This window comes from Biomphalaria glabrata, chromosome 1 (assembly GCF_947242115.1).
Source record: "Biomphalaria glabrata chromosome 1, xgBioGlab47.1, whole genome shotgun sequence".
NCBI classification, from domain to species: Eukaryota; Metazoa; Mollusca; class Gastropoda; family Planorbidae; genus Biomphalaria; species Biomphalaria glabrata.
In genome coordinates, this window is record NC_074711.1 from 36112419 (window position 1) to 36134354 (window position 21936).

The following is a 21936-nucleotide window of genomic DNA, read 5'->3' on the forward strand; positions in this document are numbered from 1 at the left end:
TATTTTGGTTGGTCCTCATAGCGTTTTACTTTTTCTCATTTTGTTGGAAAATCAAGAAAAACAAAGATTACTCTGGAGTAATACTGATCATAACTCATTTCTTTTATTGTTCTTGTTTAAAATATTTTAAATTAATATTATACTCTAGCCACTCTAGGACCTTGTTTATTGTATTGTTCTTGTTTAAAATATTTTAAACTAATATTTTACTCTAGGACCTTATAACCCTCAAACATTTTGGGATGAACTCACCGTAAAAAGTCATTTGCTCTGCAGCACTGCCGAGTTTGTTGGAAGCTTCACACGAGTAGATTCCAAAGTCTTCCTTGTCAATGACCATGATGCGTAGACTCAGGATCATTGTCTGGGCGCCATCATCGGTGTACGGCTCAATACGAAACTTGCCGCTCTTACAAAAAGTAAACAGATACAGATTTAGAATCTCAGTCACAATCTAGGATCAAGCTGAAAATTTGCACAATTAATTATTTTACCTGACAACACAAGAATTTGTTGGAAAAAAACAAAACATTTTCGGTACTTCGAACAAGGGAAAGAAATAGTACTTGACAGAAATAATAGTTTAAGCTGTATTAGTACCCTTTTTAGGTCGTCATCTGAGTCTTAGTGAAATACGACGAGACTATGGAAACAATACATAACAACTCAATCTTCTAAGTTCATTAGAACGTCACTAGCAGAGTGGTTACAATGTCGGCATGAGGAGGCTTGAGCCACGAGTCCGAATTCAGGTCGTTCCTCCCCTCCCCCCCCCCCCGTTTTTTTTAAAATGCTTTTTTTAATTGTTAGTCTAGATCAATTACAAATTTAATTACATGACTGATCAAAACTAATGACACAACTATGCCTTGTTGTTTTGTTTTAAAAAATATATTTTCTTGATGTTTTCTATTTTGAGTAAGAAGGGCCTACAATGAAAGGGTAGACGGACCTCAGATGGCTAAATAAAGCACATCTTACCACCAAGGAATCTGAAGACGTGGAATCAATACACAGCTTTGTTCTTATGGTACTCGTTTATATTTTGTTTACAAGTACCATTACATCTCATTATCTAGCTCTGAGTTGTGGGGTGGGGATGGAAGAATGGAAGGAGGTGGGGTCTAGGGGGTGAATTTCCTACGGACTTACCGTGGTCTTAAGCTCGGTTCCGTTTCTCTTCCAATAGGCAGTAGCTTGAGGGTTGGCGGTGATGCTACACTCCAGAACTGTCTCTTTGCCCACGTCATGACCAAGCTCAGAGTTTGGCAAATAGATTTCAGGTGGGACTAAGTAGGTCAAAGTAAGTAGGTCAAAGTAGACAGCGAGTCCAGAAACAAACAGAGACAATTGAAATAAATAAAAAATACAAAGTGATATAAATATTTCGTTTTTTAGGTTTCAAAAATTCTTTTATCCTAAAACCTAGTATTATCAAAATAATGTAAGTATCATTCAAAGCAATCGGAAGAAATGCCAAGGGTTTTGAACATAATGTAACAGCACAAGAGAAGGAAAAGTCATGGCTAATATACATTTATCTCACTATGAAACTAATGCACACAGACTCACAGAGTGACTCACTAAATATTTCATGTGTGTGTGTGTGAGTGTGTGAGTTGTTGTTTTTTTTACTTTCATCAAACATTCCCAAACATGTTGAAACCAAAAAGTCTTATAAAGATTTTTATTTTTCTATCTCTCTTTCTCTCTCTCTCTCTCTCTCTCTCTCTCTCTCTGTGTGTCTTTCACTCTCTTACATAGATTCTGATTCGTCCTTTCTTTCTCCCTTCATTCTCTCTCACACACTCTATCACAAATTATGATTCTTTCTCTCCCTCCTCTTCTCTCTGTCACTCTATCCAACTATTTCTCTCTCTCTTAAACACTGATACTATTTCTGTTCTAGAGTACATTAAACGTTTCACATTCAATACAGTAAACTTTTGTGTGTGCTACATACCGAATGTTACCTTTTTCATAGCCAAGAATATTCAAGAGTGTATGGCTACCAAATACAATGAAATATTTCTGTGTTTGTGTGATTGCTGTATTTGGCTAAATCTATAGATCAGAGGTTCTCAACCTTTTTACCTCGGCGACCCTTTTTACAATTCCAAACTTATTCGCGACCCCCATCAGTAAATTATTTTTGTTTAAAAGTATGATGTTAGAAAATTATAATTGGAGGCCTAATTATCCAATTACAAATAAATGAAGACATTTCTTTATGATGTGTGTTTATTTAGGGCTACATTTGTATTTCCTATTCACATTCCACACATACGTGACAATTGTCTGTATTTAAACTTGATAACAAACAGGCTGTTTCGAGAAATGAATATATTATTGCAATTGGAAGAAGAAGGTTTAACACAGACAAATCAGCACATGACTGCAACGCTTGATCCAGATGTGTGTCATTCAAGAGAAATGTTTCACTGTTCAACTATTTCAGTCCCCTAAAAATCTTTAACTTTGATTTCCATCAAGTGCACATGGGATGTGAAGTAGATTTGGAAAGTAGGAGGAAATGTTGTCCACACCCATACGCAAATGTTTTTTCACAGAAATTATTTTATCTATTTGCCAGTCATTTCCCTCATAGAGAGCAGATACGGTTGGAAGCATCTATATATATATATAATTCTCTTCTTCCCTCAACAGTTTAAACGAGAAGTAAAGGAAAGACCACTCTCTTATTTCTGCGGATAGTCCACGAGAAAACAATAGTAGTAGTATTCACACTACGGATGACTGGCTGCGCGCTTGACTGTCGTTTAAATTTATCAAACCCTGCCCGATCCCATCCCCCTTTGTCCAGCGGGATGTTTGGACTAGGAACTAATCTAAGTAATCTACTATGTATAATAATGTATATATATATATATATATATATATATATATATATATATATATATATATATATATATGTGTGTGTGTGTGTAAATATAATTTTACAAACAAACATTTTACAAACACTAAATAGCAAGGCCGGACATACGCATTGTGAGGCCCTATTCGAAACGGATTTCGCGGGGCCAAGTTTGGGTAGGGAAGCGGATAATAAGTGAAATTTAAGAGTTTGTATTAGAAAATAAATTCGTCTATGCATTTTATTCATTCTTTACTGTGTACAGAATTACTTTACGAGCCTTGCGTATTGCAAAGTCATACAGTATATCATAATAATTCTGTTTCCTACATAGAATTACCAAATGTTTCAATCTATCTTTGAGAATTGTTGACCTCCTGGTAAATCGACATGAGGGCGCGGGAAATCTGTTTTAAGTTAAAAATGGTTTAATTCAATAATTTATACACCTTGAACTAGCGCGGGTCCTATGAAAGTGGGGGCCCACTGCGGTCGCATAGGTTGCAGTGGCCTAAGACCGGCTATGCAAAATTGCGGCGTATGGTACGCCTCCGGTCGACTAGTTGTTAATATTATTTTCGTTACAAATGACATACTGTTTTTTTTTTTCCTGCTTAAACTAATGGGGCAGGCAGAGGAAACAGTGGTGCATGTCTTACAAAAGTGTCCAAGAGCTGCGGGGAGACAACTGAAGGGTCAGTGAACTCCATGGGAGCGTTGAGGCACTACGTTCAACAAAAGTTTCTTACCAGAGCACTACGGGGAGTCCATGCTTTCTTCCCCTGCTACCATTTGGAGTTCATCCAAGGTTCATGTTGTCCAATGCGTTACGGATTTCTAAACAGTTTACTATTAAAATTCAAATTTATGGATGCTTTATTTAACCTTTTCTAAAACGTACATTGCTTAGTCCATATATAACGATTGAAACACATATGTATATTAGAAGGAAAATGGAACTAAACGTATATATAATTAAAAATCAATGTCTTTTACCAAATGTGAGATTGATTCTTATTCCTAAAGACAATAGTCCAGATATAAAGATACGATATCCATTAATCTGCATTAATTAAAATTTTACAAATATATCTTCTGAACAATTAAAATGTTCGAAATCAATTCAGATTCAGTTGTCTTCAACATCTATCCTTGAATACCAATATATTTAGTAAATTCGAATGAAAAAAAAACTAGTATGTGACAAGTTTTACATGTTAGAATGGACCTAAAAAAATTCCATAGTTTCGATGGACATAAGCGACCCCTGACAAATTTTCTAACGACCCCCAAGGGGCTCGCGAACCACAGGTTGAGAACGTCTGCTATAGATTGTCTAGCAAGGAAAACAACTTACTCTACAAATAGATTAATGAGTTTTAGCTCGTCACTCCTGCTTCACTGTACTTACATTCGACATTAACTCTCTACTTACATTCGACATTAACTCTTTACTTAAAATTGATATTAACTCTTTACTTATATTTGATATTAACTCTTTACTTATATTTGACATTAACTCTTTACTTACATTCGACATTAAATCTCTACTTACATTCGACATTAACTCCTTACTTACATTTGACATTAACTCTCTACTTACATTCGACATTAACTCTTTACTTACATTTGACATTAACTCTCTACTTACATTCGACATTAACTCTTTACTTACATTTGACATTAACTCTCTACTTACACTCGACATTAACTCTTTACTTATATTTGATATTAACTCTTTACTTACATTCGACGTTAACTCATTACTTATATTTGATATTAACTCTCTACTTACATTCGACATTAACTCTCTACTTACATTCGACATTAACTCTCTACTTACATTCGACATTAACTCTTTACTTACATTTGACATTAACTCTTTACTTATATTTGATATTAACTCTCTACTTACATTCGACATTAACTCTAATAAGTTTGTTGACCGCCGGAGGAACATCGTTTGAGGCGACACACTCGTAGATCCCTCCACAATGGCGGCTCACGTTGTAGATGATGAGAATTTCCCCCGTGGAGCCAATGGCTGTGGAAGGAAAGAAACAAAGTCCATCACCTCTCCAGCTAGTTCTTCTGTTCCATTGGAATCATCAACAGATCTTTAGTCTTACTTTGTGTCTGACGGTTCTCAGGTTACTTCACTGTCCATTAACTCATGTCTGCATCTTCTCTGTTTAAATATCGAAGGGTCCTTAAAGCCTGTACATGTGTTCGTAAAAGCTTAAAATTTAGTCAAAGTCTGGTCACTGTCCAGTGCAAGTTAATTCAAGATCATGAGCTGTTTGTCTCTATTAGAGTGACATTAACAGAAAGCATTGTGGGAAGGTGTGAGAAATGACTAGGTCAAATAGACACATACTTTTGTAAACTAGATATCAACACAAATAAATCTCAACCTTATTTCTTCTATTGCGGTATTTACTCCTTGACAAGAGATTTGGTTCCAGCCGTTTCCCTTCTTCCAGTGTAACTAACGCACTAATGATTCTTCTCTCCTAGAATATCTTCTCACCAAAATGACACAAAAACTAAGTCTTCAAGTACACAAGAGGCGGGTGGAGCACTGATGTTTGAGAAATGAAGTTTGGAATAATTTTATTTAAATTGTAAACCCTTAAATCTTTGTAAGCTAAAACCCTCACCATGTAATGAAATCCTAAAGCCACCATAGAGATCTCATAATCTTCTAGATCTCAGGGATTTTTTCTTTTGTTGCGACGTATGTTTGAGATTACAGCATGATTGCATGAAATGTTATCCTATAATTGGCCTTATGTTGGAATCAATCAAAGAAACAAACATTTCATTGGTCTACAAAGAATCTTGTTGTACAAATCAGAGAAACTTTCTTCAGACTACAGACTGTTGCGTCCTGGTCTAGATAACGAGCCGTTATCTTTATTCTTATCGCAATCCTTACACATTGGTCACTTTACCTCTTGGCAATAGTTATCCTCCTTATTAGGTCTCCCCCCAAATAAATGTTTGCTTGTGTTCAGTACGCCTATGACATATTGTGAAATGCAGTGTTAGACATTGGACAGAAGTTTCATTTCAGCATCTCTTTACAAGCCTGCATCCCAACACAAGCCCTCAAGTCCTTAACTGGAGCCCACATTGAAAGAGGAGGAAGGGACGACCCAGGAATACATGGCGCCGAGATTGGGATACAGATGCCAAGCAGATGGCCAAGACGTGGGGAGAGTTCGAAAGACTTGCCTAAAACCTAGACATGTGCCGGTAATAGATGAGATGAAGAAAGATTTAAATATGTATAAATTAATGTGTAACTACGTAGCCGTATCTTCTACTGTGCACAAGCTGTTATCGCTCCCTGCGTTTTCTAGTTCGGTCCCCTATGGAAGTATTAGTTCGAAACTAACTGCGCATAAATACATCGTAAACTAAGTCGGAACTATCCTAGTTATAAAGCAGAGGTGAGGGTTACTAATGTGCAAGACTGCAGAGTGAGACAAGAGTTGCGTGGCCTGACAACATAAACACGTGAGACCCACTCAGGAGAATGCCTTACTATTTGTGCCATGGCAGAAGGACTCACTCTTTTTATCTTCAACCTTGTCGCTTCTGCTGATGCGGTGCCAAGTGATGGTGGGAGGCGGGATGCCGCTGGCGTTGCAGACGATGGTCACAGTGGCTCCCTCTCGAGCAATTATGGCATCCGTGGAGGCGTTGTTCAAAATCTTAGCCGGAACTGCATGATCGAAGAGTTTATTGTTAGAAATTGTCAATAATTAAATACCAAGAGGTTTGTCAGTTTTGAAGGCCATATTGAAATGATTATTTAGAAAGGTGTCAAATTATTCCATTCTTTTTCAATACAATTCTTTATATAATTATAAGATTTTATAAAACTTTCAGAAATTGATGCGAATTTCACACATATATAGAGAGAAAGAATAAAAGTTTATCTGTTCTAGAATATATATATATATATGGAAAAAGTGGAAAATGAAAGAGAGAGAGAGAGAGCGAGATAGAGAGACAAGCATGAGAGACAAAGGAAGAGAATATAAAGAGAGAGACACTGGGAAATAGTGAGATCGAGAGAGAGAGAGAGAGAGAGAGAGAGGGAGTTGAAAAGAAAGAAGGAGAGAGTAAAAAAAGATATTGAGAAAGAAACAGAAGCAATGAAAACGTTAAAACTAAATTGGTAGAGAGAGAGACTTGGAAAAAAACAGTGCGAGTGTGTTAGAGAGATAGAGAGAGAAAGAGAGAGATAGAGAACGAGAGATGGACCGACTTGGAAAAAAACAGTGCGAGTGTGTTAGAGAGAGAGATAGAGATAGAGAGATAGACCAACTTAGAAAAAAACAGTGCGAGTGTGTTCGAGAGAGAGATAGAGATAGAGAGATAGACCAACTTAGAAAAAAACAGTGCGAGTGTGTTAGAGAGAGAGATAGAGATAGAGAGATAGACCAACTTAGAAAAAAACAGTGCGAGTGTGTTAGAGAGAGAGAGAGAGAGATAGAGAGATAGACCAACTTAGAAAAAAACAGTGCGAGTGTGTTAGAGAGAGAGAGATAGACCAACTTGGAAAACTATAGTGCGAGTGTGTTAGAGAGAGAGAGAGAGAGAGATGGACCGACTTGGAAAAAAACAGTGCGAGTGTGTTAGAAAGAGAGAGAGAGAGAGAGAGATGAAAAGAAGAGAGAGATGGAAGGTAAAGGAATTGAGAAAGATGGTGTGAGATTGTGAAAGAGAAGGTGAATACGAGCGAGAACTACACAAAAGAAAGTAGCATCATTTTAAAAAATGTTAGATCAATTCAAGCTCACTTATAAATTAATTGGACCCATTTGTTACAATGTCTGAAACACAATTTTCTAATAAATAAAAAAATATTAAGTTTAGTTCGACGCCTCTGATCTCGAGAACATCCTCTGACCTTGAACTCGTAGATACACAGTTTTGATCTTGACAGGGTTAGTGTTGATCTGACAGTTGTACAAGCCCTGGTCCTTGTGCTTGACTTCTCGGATGTGGAGATTCCAGTCTTTGATAAATGGACGCTCAACACTCAGCCTTTCATCGTCTATAATTCTACGGTCCTCGAAGGTCAGCAGTGTAGACAGCTGGTCAGTCCAGACAACCTGGAGAAATAATCAACATTTAATACCTGGCCTGGAATCTAGAGTTCGGCACACGTTTAGAGTTAAGTATAGTTTTACATTTTAGCAAGTCTTTACATTTTACCAAATACATTCTGAAGCAATCTAAACTTTAGAACATAATAATAATAATACGTTTTTTTTCAACGTTTGTTTTTAAGATTAATGATGAGTACTTAAGAACACATTTAGAGTTGAATGAAGAGTTTCGCAAATAGGTTTAGAATTTAGAATTTAGCACATTGAGTTAAGCATATATTTAGACTTTAGGACATAGTTTAATTCTAGGAAATAAAGTTTGAAACATTTGAATGAACGCTTTAAAAAAAAGGAGAAAGCTAGAAAATGAAACTTAGAAAATTAAAATATGTTTGGTAGAATTAATTAATATGTCACGTGGTGTGCAGGTCAAGATCTTAAGTGAAGTGTAAACAGGAAGTGTATGTATGCAATGGCTTCACGAAGCTTCGAGTTTCTATACAGACGAATAAATGAATGAACAATAAATAAATCGTATCCGGATGTATTACATTCTTGAAATTTCATTTCGATCGAGCTTATTTCATGGACCGAAATATCAGTTCGTTCGATCCATAAGTTTCAAGCTTCATGTCAATACTTCTTTTGAAAATTTGATTGAATTTGAATTACAAAGTGTAGTATTGGTTGCTATGTAGCGTGTGTTCCTGACTTCCACTTGCGTTTTAAGGAATTGAATCAATCGTAAGGAATTATTTTATTTCTTCCTTTAATCAATGATTACAGACATACAAATTGGACCTTTAGTCATCAAATTTAACTTCAGACATAGAAATGGACATTTGGTCATCAGATTTAACATCAGACATAGACATGGACTTTTGGTCATCAGATTTAACTTTAGACATAGAAATGGACATGTGGTCATCAGATTTAACTTCAGACAATACCAAGACATAGTCACCACCCAAATTCGTTGCAACAGAAACGAAAATGTTTATTATTCCTTTTGTCTCTTGCATATTTTCAATAGTCAACTCCCATATCTATGTTTATGAATTCAGCTGTTTTCAAATTCTTGGGACAACAATTTAGCATAAGTGTACTTCCCTGGCAAAGGAAACATCACTGTGGAAGGAAATTGTTTACCACAAGTGAATTATAACGAAGTCTAAAAAATTTTTTCCCCTCCAAAAATAGTCAATTCGTTTTAACTTTAATAAACTGTTCTGAGCGCCACCTGCGGTCGTGAATTATTTTCCCATCACAAAGTCTGACAAGCATTCACTAGAGGGAACGGTCCTCTGGAATTGGTTTAAGTTCCGAATTAAGTGTTTTATAGATGTAGAAATTGTCTAAACAGTGTGTGTGTGGGGGGGGGGGCGGTGTGGGGGAATACTACCCTGTTACCTAGCTAAAAATAAAATACAGTACTTTGTATTGTGTGGAGGCCTCAGCCCAAGTGATGAGTGTTTAAGATGACCGAGACGTCCCTTGAGCACTTTAATCTGTTTATGTGGATTCGAGTGAGTAGAGCCACCCACTGTGTTGATTAATTATTTACTTCCTCAGTTTAGTTTTCAGTCTTGGACCAGGAGTCACTATATGAGGTAATTATAGACATGAACCACAGAGGACGGGAGAAACTTCCTGAAGAAACATTAGAGACATAGAGATGTGAACGGAAAGACGGGGCAGATATTTGTATTATAACTTAAAGTAATCTCATTTCCTTTCATTCAAATAGGCGTAATTTTTTTTTTGTCTTCTAAAAGCATTACCTTTAGTATAAAAATTGAATAAACACACTGTATGCACAAACATGCAAACCACTTAATAAACAATATTTAAATATATATATATATATATATATATATATATATATATACACGTATATTATGCAGCATAAATAATATAGTTGTAAATATATAAACATGCGTGTACATGCATGTATATATATTGTATATATATGTTATATATCAGTGCATATTAATGCCATACAGGATATGCATGGCACGGCAGATCCCCATATGTAGATATATATCTCTATATATACATGGTGTGTGTGTGTGTGTACGTAATTAATCATTTCATTCTGAGCCCCACCAATAAGCACCTCTTCTGGTATTTATATTTAAAAAATGCATATTCTGAGGTAACTACAGTGCATTATCCTGCTATTTAAAAAGTTTGATTCAAAAACCAAATCTCCTTTTCATAGCACTTTATTAATGGAGCCCAGCGACTGGTAGAAATTTGTAACCCTTCTTGGCTACGCTCATAGAATTTGGTGACTTTAGTTTGCTTCAGATTTTATATCAAAAAGTAAAGTTCTATCGTCAAAACCATTTTTTTTTTTGGGGGGGGGGTTTAACTAAAAAATTTCTAGAGTTTTTTTTGTTAACCAAACTCAAAACCCCCCTTAGCTACGCTCATAGAATTTGGTCACTGTAGTTTGCTTTAGAATAATATTGTAGAGGTTGTTTTTTTTAAACTCAAAGCATGTGTAGGGGGGTTTTAGGGGCTTGGCTACGCTCAAATAATTTTGTGTGAGTAGTTTGCTTTAATTTTATTTTGAAGAGGTGTTTTTTTTAGCTTCAAATCCCGCTAAAAGGGTTTTAAACTCAAAATCCTATGGAGGGGTTTTAACTTAAAACCCTCTGATGGGGTTTTTAAACACAAAACACCTCTTGGCTACGCTCATAATATCTGGTGACTGTTGAATGCCTTTAACCTCGAACCCACCTGGAAGGGGATTTTAAACTCAAAACCACTTTGGCTGCACTGAGGCAAATGATGATTTAACATTAAAATCTCATCTAAAATAAACAAGATTAAAACAAAACTCATTCCTAAAATTCCTTTCTTATTTCGGGGATGAACCCCCCCCCCCCCCCACACCCGACTACGCACATGCATTAGATATAAGATTTACTGATTGTTAATGCCTTATCTTATGGCACGTATTAAAGTAATGAACGTATCAAATACATTGACGTATCTAATTGCTGATTGTACTAAGTTCTATGACCTACTAGGTTGTTGCATTTTAACTTTATTGTCTTTGTATGTGTCCAGTTGACTGTGCCATGTTGGATGAGTTCAGTTGAATTTGTTAAGTCGAATGTGTCCAGTTGAGTGTGTCATGTTGATAGTGTCATGATGCAAGTTGGAATTATCAAGTTGATTGTGTAAAGATGTCACATCTTAAATTTCCTGTGCCTCGTTGCTAAACTTGTTACATTGTAACGCCAGCCAATGTTTGTTTTAGAATTGCAATAAACAATTCCGACAGAATAGATCATCAAAGCGTGTCTGTGTTTGATAGAGATCAACACTAATCGAGACGTAGACGTCCACTAACGTTTGTCCACTGCGTGACGTGCTTCCAGGGCCAGGGCCTTCGTGACGTTCATCTCCAGCGTTGTTCCTCTGGGCAGGGAATTATTTGTCCAGTCGATCATTTTCCCATCACAACACCATGACTCCCCTGAACATGAAAACCTCATTTGACCTTCCTCACCTTTCCTCTGTCCGACAAGGTCACTGTGCCGTGTCTGCTGTTGCAGACTGGTCAAAAAGAAATGGCGCCTCAGAACTATCTACGCCCATGTCATTGTTAAAACGTTGGACGCTAAGCCAGCCAAAGTGAACAAAACAATTAAAAAGAAGACAATTTTAAATTGTACCAGACAGACATAGATTGAGTTGTTATAAGCTTTGAAAAAAAATGTGTACCTGCTTTCTTTGTCCAACTGATCAAGTATTTAGGCGCATAGCTATGCAAAACAAATAATGATAGACATGCTTGCGAGCGACTATACGTCCTTATGTACTGACTCAAATTGTGTCTCATTTTCTCTTTTCTGTAGGTCTGTGTTTCCAACAAGTTTACTCAAATCTTACAAAGCAAAAATACTCAATAATATTCCGTGCCTGCACAAAACGTTTCTTGTCAAAGAGCCGCTTGCGGTTCAAGACGCGCAGTTTGCGACCCCTGCTTTATCCCAATTCACAGAGCAAAGTTTGTTTTTTTTCTTTTTCGGTATTTTTCTAGTTACGTCAAACTTATACACAACACAAAGGACAACAAAGCAAAGTGACGAAGATTTCTGCGGGCGCAGTCGTCATAGTTGAATGTTTCACACTATCTGCTTCACCGGAGTCAAAAGTTTTGATTTATATTGTAGAGCAAATATTGTGAAGTCCAACTGCCATTTTTTCCATTCCATTAACATTGTTATAGTCAACACTGAGGACAACGAGTAGCCACAAAGACTGAAAGTAAATAAAGCATTTATTTCAGGAGTAGGCCTACGGATTGGGAACCTTGTAAGTGTCCAATACAGTTTAAAAGTTTTACACTTTCGCAGGGAACTGAGTTGTAGACATGTGGCTAGTTGAAACTAATTATGGATTGTGCACCATTGAACTGGCATTCAACGAGCATTTACCGCCATTCGGATGTTTCAGAGATTAGAAAAGTTAATGAAGCAACTTATTTACAGAAATTATTAATTTTAAACTATTAAAGATGACAAAAAGAAGTTATTAATTGAAATCTAGACTGTTACTCAACATTCGAACTGCTTTGTACTGTTGGATTACAATATAGAGTTATAGGGGGATACACTGCTGATATATGCTCTACTTTACCGTACGGTCCAACGTTCAAGTTCCAAGCTTGCAAGTTACTGTTATGATATATTCCACTGTAACGATAACTTTCAATGTTACAGTATAAAGCACTGTTGCAATTAGATGTAGAGCTACGCTACTGTTGTAGCGTTCTGTACTCTTATATATTCCACTATATTCCAGCACAATTTCTACTGCAATAATGTGTTACAATATACTATTGCAATAAGGTGCTACTACTTTGATAATGTATTACTGTTGTTTGATTTTGTTCAATGTGTATAGGTCTACTACGTGACCAAACGTGTTTTCTCTCTATTTGGACTCTATAATAAATCCAACTGTAGCATAGCGGTATAAAAGCCAATTAATACTGAACTGTTAACACTGTATAACCAAAACAAGCAAAGGTTTTTGTCACCAGAAACAAGATAAAAATAATCATATTTAATTCTAAAATGCATTCTCTGTCTTCTAAATAGTTTATAAAACGGCTCTGGAAAGGGAGGGGGGGGGGGCAGACCAATAAAAAAACACGTATGATTGGCCTGTGAATTTACAAGAATATTCTATTTAGAAAAAATTTATGGTGGTCTTCGGTGGTGTGGTATGCGCTCTGGACTGTTGCCTCGATGGTCCCGGGTCGAGCCCTGCCGCCATCCCCAGTCGTCCTTGGGGGGGGGGGGTTCAGGTTAGGACGTTAGTGTCCTTAATTCTAAAGGATCATTCAAAAGATGTAGAGCAATATAAAAAAGTTGAATGCTGTTTTATAAATCTAAAAAAAAAACCGCCAATATAACAGACTACAAAATGCCCCGACATTATTAGATGATATACAAATGTGACATAAATATATGGTGGACATCCTGGTTTACTTAGTGTGAGAACTGGCCTGGCAGGGTCAACAAAATCCAACTTTTTCATCACTCTCAGTAATCAGTAAATATCATTGGTGGCGTTGACAGCGCCCCCCTTCTCCGTCCTATCGCCACACTATTCCAAATGTCATTCCCCCCAGGGAACCGATGCACAAAGAGGGAGAAGTACGGTTTACTTGTTATGTTGACCACGAAATGTTTACTGTGAATGTTTACTGTGAATGTTTACTGTATTCTGATTACTAGGATTCTGATGTTTGCTGATGCAGTTATCTCTCGATTCACGGAATATCCCTAATGTAGGTCTGAACTTGAAGTTGATTTATCATCCATCAAAACACCCAACAAAATATCTTTTATTATCTTATAAGTTGCAGACGTTCCTTCAAAAGAGAAGATAGTTACGTCACACACGTGTGCATGTGTTAATCTAGTCGTGCATGTTAAGGACAGACGTACGCTCTGCTAAGTCAAAGGTTTTCCTGGCAGACTCTGGCCACCCATTCCATCCTCTAATGGCACTAGGGAAGAAGAAGCACTTGTACAAATGTGTCCTAGCTAATGGAATAAAAGTGTGCCATTATCTTTGTGTCTTTCTGGGTATTTTATTAGGTTGTGTTTTTGAAAGAATGAAACAGCTTACCCAACTAACATAGTACCCTACGTAACTGTTGAACCATAAAAGGTCCATACCGGCATTCGCAAGAACATCGCTGTTTGAACTGCGGTCTTACCACCACCTCAGTCAAGTGCAATTTATTTTTACTTGTTCGAGATACCAAACAAAATAATTAATTACCAATAGTTAATTCACTAATTGTTTAATTTTTAAAAATTGATTCTTGTATTGTCAGGTAAAAAGAAATAATTGTGGCAAAATTTCAGCTTGATACGAGATTTGATGTGGGAGAAATAACGTGTACAAACTTTTTACCAGACATACAGATGGACAGACAAAGTTGATATAAGCTTTGTTTGAGCCCTCCAATATTAAAAGTGAGAACAATCAAGAACAGGAATGAAGAAAAAAAAAACATATTCTTTTTGAAATATAATTCAAGTTGGTTATTAGTGCAGGAAATGTTCATGTTAGTTTTCACCACAAGTCATGTCTAAGATGTCCAGACTAATAAAAGTGTGTGCAACCCGGCCTGACAGTGTGCTATCAGATCTATCTACAGATTATTATTCCCGCCTACTGGTGCTAAGCTAGACAGCGAAATGAACCGACTGGAGAATGTTATCACTACGGGCCATAACTCTCGAGAAAGTACCGAGGGTGGCTACGGTACAAGTACGTATAGACGACCGGACGAGATCGATGGCTTGACAGCAACCACGGCCTCTCCCCACCACCCGTTTCCGTGACCCTCCCCACTCCTTTGTCTTTCTGGAGCACCGAGAGTCCTTGATTGGCGTTTAATGCCGCATTTCGGGAAATCATTATGCCAGGGCAGATGAGGCCAGCACAAAGTAAACAATAATTGTCTACAATATTCCCGCCATTTTGCTTCCATGACGTCACATACGAATATATTGCAGACGTGTCAGATTGGAAGGTTGGTTGCGGGACTAGAGTGGAAACTAATATCAAGTTAGAAACTCGATCCAGAAGTAATCAGGGCTAAACAAAGTCGCGATCGATACACCGTAGAACTAAATCTTCATTTTTTTTTTCGGATGCAAATAAAAAAACAACAACACAAACCTAATCAAAAACTAAATGTATCCACAACAATATCACAAACTAATATGGACATCAGTGCAGCAGAGGGGAATGTAATGTCCGGATTATTCTAAATTAAGGATTTTAACGACCTATTATTCAATGTCAATGACGCTAAACTTAACTTCAATGTTGACAACTAAAAAATAAAAAATGCGAAAAAAAAAAGTGGTTTTGTAGCCCTAAAAGTGATGAAAAAATAGTATCTTCCTTTATATATACTTTTATTGCCTGCACCGGATACACCGAAAAACTAACTATTTATAGTTTTTTTCCAATCTATAATTCTCCTCAAACTAGTTTCGAATGGTCAGCTAAACTATATACATAAGGTCATTACGCAGTTGATTCGATACGACATCTACATGTTCTACTGACATGCTAAAAAGGTTTTCCTTGACATTCTAAGAATGGTCGTAATGAAAGTTTTTTAAATCTTATTTATACATTTTATGGTCTCCAAAATGATGTCGAAAGTCAATCCTCAGTTTATGACTCTCATTCTTAATTTGTATCAAAGCCAGATTTATTTATTTTATGTTTGTATTTATTTGTCATTTATTTTACGTATTTATGTATTTATTTTTATTTATTTATTTATCTGTAAAGTAGAAAATTTGTGTAGATAATTTCAGAACAATATCACAAATTTTCTTATATGTATAGAATATGTGTTGTTTCAGTGATCAATCTAATGCTAAAAATTCCAATGGTGATTTTATAATTCTTAATGTTTCTTACATATAAAGAAAAAGTTAAAATAAAGTGATTTCATTATTACTTAGCTCAAAGGAATCGATGAAACTAAAATCTACCATTAAAAAAAAAAGACTGATCAATTTTCTGAAGTGCATTCTAACAAGAACTCGTTCGATCTTCTGCGACTTTTTGACAAATTTATTTCATGAATGCCGAGACACAGGACTGGAGAGTCCGAGTAACTTCGTAATCAAAATTTCGGCTAAACATATCAATCTGAGTGTGAGCAACTGACTGAGTTTATAATAAGTTAAAGTAAGGTCTAGAGTTCATGACCCTATGGAATCGATCGCGAAAACTCACTATTAGAATTTAGAAGTAAAACATATTTGTATGTGACCAAATTTCATTAAACTGAATCATGTTTTTAAAATAGCACAGAAGCTGCATTTTTAAAGGTAAAATGCTGTGATTGTGAGCTTCAAAAAAAATGTAATACATATAAATTTAAAGGAATAAAAATATTTTCTTGATTTCTTGAATATGTTTGAAATTTGATACAGTCCAACCACTTAGTAGTACAGTTTTCTGATCACAAACAAAACTAACCTATATATTATTCCTGTGTAAAGTTTTGTTTTGAGTTATTTTAGGGATGAACCAATGACCTGTAGACCATTCGAGTTCCAGAGATAAATCTTATTTTAAAAAAACAAAGTACCCAAGCTTTAGAACTAATGCCTTGACGGAGTCTCGGTTGTGATATTACAAAGTAGGTCACAAAGTTGGACAAAAATATTTCTGGATGTTTCCCAATCAGAGGTTTAAATGAAACTTAGGCGCTGAAAGTTTTTTTTTTATTTATTTAATGTACAACTTCTTTGTGCAACTTCTTTTTGTTTCCACTGGGAAATAGCGAATTTCATTAGAGAATTAATTTTATTTTAATGAGCTCAAACTCTTAGGACTCATAATTAGGAAATGTGTTGATATTAAAGTTGGCATCAATAAAAACATCATTGACCCCTAAATACCAGAGTAGTAAAAGTTATGTCATAACTAACAATAGTTGTATCTTAAGTACCTCATTTTGTGTCCTAAATAAAACAAGTTGTGTCCTAAGTAAAACAAGTTTTGTCTTAAGTACCTCTAGTTGTGTCCTCAGTAAAACAAGTTGTGTCTGAAGTACCTCAAGTTGTGTCTTAAGTACCTCAAGTTGCGTCCTAAGAACCTCAAGTTGTGTCCTAAGTAAAACAAGTTTGTCTGAAGTACCTCAAGTTGTGTCTTAAGTACCTCAAGTTGCGTCCTAAGAACCTCAAGTTGTGTCCTAAGTAAAACAAGTTTGTCTGAAGTACCTCAAGTTGTGTCCTAAGTAAAACAAGTTTTGTCTGAAGTACCTCAAGTTGTGTCCTAAGTAAAACAAGTTTGTCCTAAGTACCTCAAGTTGTGTCCTAAGTAAAACAAGTTTGTCTGAAGTACCTCAAGTTGTGTCTTAAGTAAAACAAGTTTGTCTGAAGTACCTCAAGTTGTGTCTTAAGTACCTCAAGTTGTGTCCTAAGTAAAACAAGTTTGTCTGAAGTACCTCAAGTTGTGTCTTAAGTACCTCAAGTTGTGTCCTAAGTAAAACAAGTTTTGTCTGAAGTACCTCAAGTTGTGTCTTAAGTAAAACAAGTTTGTCTGAAGTACCTCAAGTTGTGTCTTAAGTACCTCAAGTTGTGTCCTAAGTAAAACAAGTTTTGTCTGAAGTACCTCAAGTTGTGTCTTAAGAACCTCAAGTTGTGTCTTAAGTAAAACAAGTTTTGTCTGAAGTACCTCAAGTTGTGTCCTAAGTAAAACAAGTTTTGTCTGAAGTACCTCAAGTTGTGTCCTAAGTAAAACAAGTTTTGTCTGAAGTACCTCAAGTTGCGTCCTAAGTAAAACAAGTTTTGTCTGAAGTACCTCAAGTTGTGTCCTAAGTAAAACAAGTTTTGTCTGAAGTACCTCAAGTTGTGTCCTAAGTAAAACAAGTTTGTCTGAAGTACCTCAAGTTGTGTCCTAAGTAAAACAAGTTTGTCTGAAGTACCTCAAGTTGTGTCCTAAGTAAAACAAGTTTTGTCTGAAGTACCTCAAGTTGTGTCCTAAGTAAAACAAGTTTGTCTGAAGTACCTCAAGTTGTGTCCTAAGTAAAACAAGTTTTGTCTGAAGTACCTCAAGTTGTGTCCTAAGTAAAAAAAGTTTTGTCTGAAGTACCTCAAGTTGTGTCCTAAGTAAAACAAGTTTTGTCTGAAGTACCTCAAGTTGTGTCCTAAGTAAAACAAGTTTTGTCTGAAGTACCTCAAGTTGTGTCCTAAGTAAAACAAGTTTGTCTGAAGTACCTCAAGTTGTGTCCTAAGTAAAACAAGTTTTGTCTGAAGTACCTCAAGTTGTGTCTTAAGTACCTCAAGTTGTGTCTTAAGTAAAACAAGTTTTGTCTGAAGTACCTCAAGTTATGTCCTAAGTAAAACAAGTTTTGTCTGAAGTACCTCAAGTTGTGTCCTAAGTAAAACAAGTTTTGTCTGAAGTACCTCAAGTTGTGTCCTAAGTAAAACAAGTTTGTCTGAAGTACCTCAAGTTGTGTCCTAAGTAAAACAAGTTTGTCTGAAGTACCTCAAGTTGTGTCCTAAGTAAAACAAGTTTTGTCTGAAGTACCTCAAGTTGTGTCCTAAGTAAAACAAGTTTTGTCTGAAGTACCTCAAGTTGTGTCCTAAGTAAAACAAGTTTTGTCTGAAGTACCTCAAGTTGTGTCCTAAGTAAAACAAGTTTGTCTGAAGTACCTCAAGTTGTGTCCTAAGTAAAACAAGTTTTGTCTGAAGTACCTCAAGTTGTGTCTTAAGTACCTCAAGTTGTGTCTTAAGTAAAACAAGTTTTGTCTGAAGTACCTCAAGTTATGTCCTAAGTAAAACAAGTTTTGTCTGAAGTACCTCAAGTTGTGTCCTAAGTAAAACAAGTTTTGTCTGAAGTACCTCAAGTTGTGTCTTAAGTACCTCAAGTTGTGTCTTAAGTAAAACAAGTTTTGTCTGAAGTACCTCAAGTTGCGTCCTAAGTAAAACAAGTTTGTCTGAAGTACCTCAAGTTGTGTCCTAAGTAAAACAAGTTTTGTCTGAAGTACCTCAAGTTGTGTCCTAAGTAAAACAAGTTTTGTCTGAAGTACCTCAAGTTGTGTCCTAAGTAAAACAAGTTTTGTCTGAAGTACCTCAAGTTGTGTCTGAAGTACCTCAAGTTGTGTCCTAAGTAAAACAAGTTTTGTCTGAAGTACCTCACGTTGCGTCCTAAGTAAAACAAGTTTTGTCTGAAGTACCTCAAGTTGTGTCCTAAGTAAAACAAGTTTTGTCTGAAGTACCTCAAGTTGTGTCTTAAGTAAAACAAGTTTGTCTGAAGTACCTCAAGTTGTGTCTTAAGTACCTCAAGTTGCGTCCTAAGAACCTCAAGTTGTGTCCTAAGTAAAACAAGTTTTGTCTGAAGTACCTCAAGTTGTGTCTTAAGTAAAACAAGTTTTGTCTGAAGTACCTCAAGTTGTGTCTTAAGTAAAACAAGTTTGTCTGAAGTACCTCAAGTTGTGTCTTAAGTACCTCAAGTTGCGTCCTAAGAACATCAAGTTGTGTCCTAAGTAAAACAAGTTTGTCTGAAGTACCTCAAGTTGTGTCCTAAGTAAAACAAGTTTTGTCCTAAGTACCTCAAGTTGTGTCCTAAGTAAAACAAGTTTGTCTGAAGTACCTCAAGTTGTGTCTTAAGTAAAACAAGTTTGTCTGAAGTACCTCAAGTTGTGTCTTAAGTACCTCAAGTTGTGTCCTAAGTAAAACAAGTTTGTCTGAAGTACCTCAAGTTGTGTCTTAAGTACCTCAAGTTGTGTCCTAAGTAAAACAAGTTTTGTCTGAAGTACCTCAAGTTGTGTCTTAAGTAAAACAAGTTTGTCTGAAGTACCTCAAGTTGTGTCTTAAGTACCTTAAGTTGTGTCCTAAGTAAAACAAGTTTGTCTGAAGTACCTCAAGTTGTGTCTTAAGAACCTCAAATTGTGTCTTAATTAAAACAAGTTTTGTCTGAAGTACCTCAAGTTGTGTCCTAAGTAAAACAAGTTTTGTCTGAAGTACCTCAAGTTGTGTCCTAAGTAAAACAAGTTTTGTCTGAAGTACCTCAAGTTGTGTCCTAAGTAAAACAAGTTTTGTCTGAAGTACCTCAAGTTGCGTCCTAAGTAAAACAAGTTTTGTCTGAAGTACCTCAAGTTGCGTCCTAAGTAAAACAAGTTTTGTCTGAAGTACCTCAAGTTGCGTCCTAAGTAAAACAAGTTTTGTCTGAAGTACCTCAAGTTGTGTCCTAAGTAAAACAAGTTTTGTCTGAAGTACCTCAAGTTGTGTCCTAAGTAAAAAAAGTTTGTCTGAAGTACCTCAAGTTGTGTCCTAAGTAAAACAAGTTTTGTCTGAAGTACCTCAAGTTGTGTCCTAAGTAAAACAAGTTTGTCTGAAGTACCTCAAGTTGTGTCCTAAGTAAAACAAGTTTGTCTGAAGTACCTCAAGTTGTGTCCTAAGTAAAACAAGTTTTGTCTGAAGTACCTCAAGTTGTGTCCTAAGTAAAACAAGTTTGTCTGAATTACCTCAAGTTGTGTCCTAAGAACCTCAAGTTGTGTCCTAAGTAAAACAAGTTTGTCTGAAGTACCTCAAGTTGTGTCCTAAGTAAAACAAGTTTTGTCTGAAGTACCTCAAGTTGTGTCCTAAGTAAAACAAGTTTGTCTGAAGTACCTCAAGTTGTGTCCTAAGTAAAACAAGTTTGTCTGAAGTACCTCAAGTTGTGTCCTAAGTAAAACAAGTTTGTCTGAAGTACCTCAAGTTGTGTCCTAAGTAAAACAAGTTTTGTCTGAAGTACCTCAAGTTGTGTCCTAAGTAAAACAAGTTTTGTCTGAAGTACCTCAAGTTGTGTCCTAAGTAAAACAAGTTTTGTCTGAAGTACCTCAAGTTGTGTCCTAAGTAAAACAAGTTTGTCTGAAGTACCTCAAGTTGTGTCCTAAGTAAAACAAGTTTTGTCTGAAGTACCTCAAGTTGTGTCCTAAGTAAAACAAGTTTGTCTGAAGTACCTCAAGTTGTGTCCTAAGTAAAACAAGTTTGTCTGAAGTACCTCAAGTTGTGTCCTAAGTAAAACAAGTTTTGTCTGAAGTACCTCAAGTTGTGTCCTAAGTAAAACAAGTTTTGTCTGAAGTACCTCAAGTTGTGTCCTAAGTAAAACAAGTTTTGTCTGAAGTACCTCAAGTTGTGTCCTAAGTAAAACAAGTTTTGTCTGAAGTACCTCAAGTTGTGTCTTAAGTAAAACAAGTTTGTCTGAAGTACCTCAAGTTGTGTCTTAAGTACCTTAAGTTGTGTCCTAAGTAAAACAAGTTTGTCTGAAGTACCTCAAGTTGTGTCTTAAGAACCTCAAATTGTGTCTTAATTAAAACAAGTTTTGTCTGAAGTACCTCAAGTTGTGTCTTAAGTAAAACAAGTTTTGTCTGAAGTACCTCAAGTTGTGTCCTAAGTAAAACAAGTTTTGTCTGAAGTACCTCAAGTTGTGTCCTAAGTAAAACAAGTTTTGTCTGAAGTACCTCAAGTTGTGTCCTAAGTAAAACAAGTTTTGTCTGAAGTACCTCAAGTTGTGTCCTAAGTAAAACAAGTTTTGTCTGAAGTACCTCAAGTTGTGTTCTAAGTAAAACAAGTTTTGTCTGAAGTACCTCAAGTTGTGTCCTAAGTAAAACAAGTTTTGTCTGAAGTACCTCAAGTTGTGTCTTAAGTACCTCAAGTTGTGTCTTAAGTAAAACAAGTTTTGTCTGAAGTACCTCAAGTTATGTCCTAAGTAAAACAAGTTTTGTCTGAAGTACCTCAAGTTGTGTCCTAAGTAAAACAAGTTTTGTCTGAAGTACCTCAAGTTGTGTCTTAAGTACCTCAAGTTGTGTCTTAAGTAAAACAAGTTTTGTCTGAAGTACCTCAAGTTGCGTCCTAAGTAAAACAAGTTTGT

At 36.0% G+C, this 21936-nt stretch overlaps 1 protein-coding gene across 7 annotated transcripts in view; it reads right to left on the minus strand.

Annotated features, from left to right (window-relative positions):
• The window catches only part of LOC106060624 (limbic system-associated membrane protein-like), a 128622-nt gene that overhangs the window by 9875 nt on the left and 96811 nt on the right, over positions 1–21936 (minus strand). For 6 of the 7 annotated variants that reach the window (XM_056034355.1, XM_056034383.1, XM_056034363.1 and 3 more), the window contains 5 exons: positions 7800–8004; positions 6426–6605; positions 4791–4919; positions 1153–1289; positions 253–409 (listed from right to left, as the gene is read on the minus strand). In XM_056034355.1, coding sequence (XP_055890330.1) covers positions 253–409; positions 1153–1289; positions 4791–4919; positions 6426–6605; positions 7800–8004 — 808 coding nt within the window. The remainder of the gene's footprint in view (positions 1–252; positions 410–1152; positions 1290–4790; positions 4920–6425; positions 6606–7799; positions 8005–21936) is intronic. The other variant, XM_056034390.1, reaches the window with a different exon arrangement.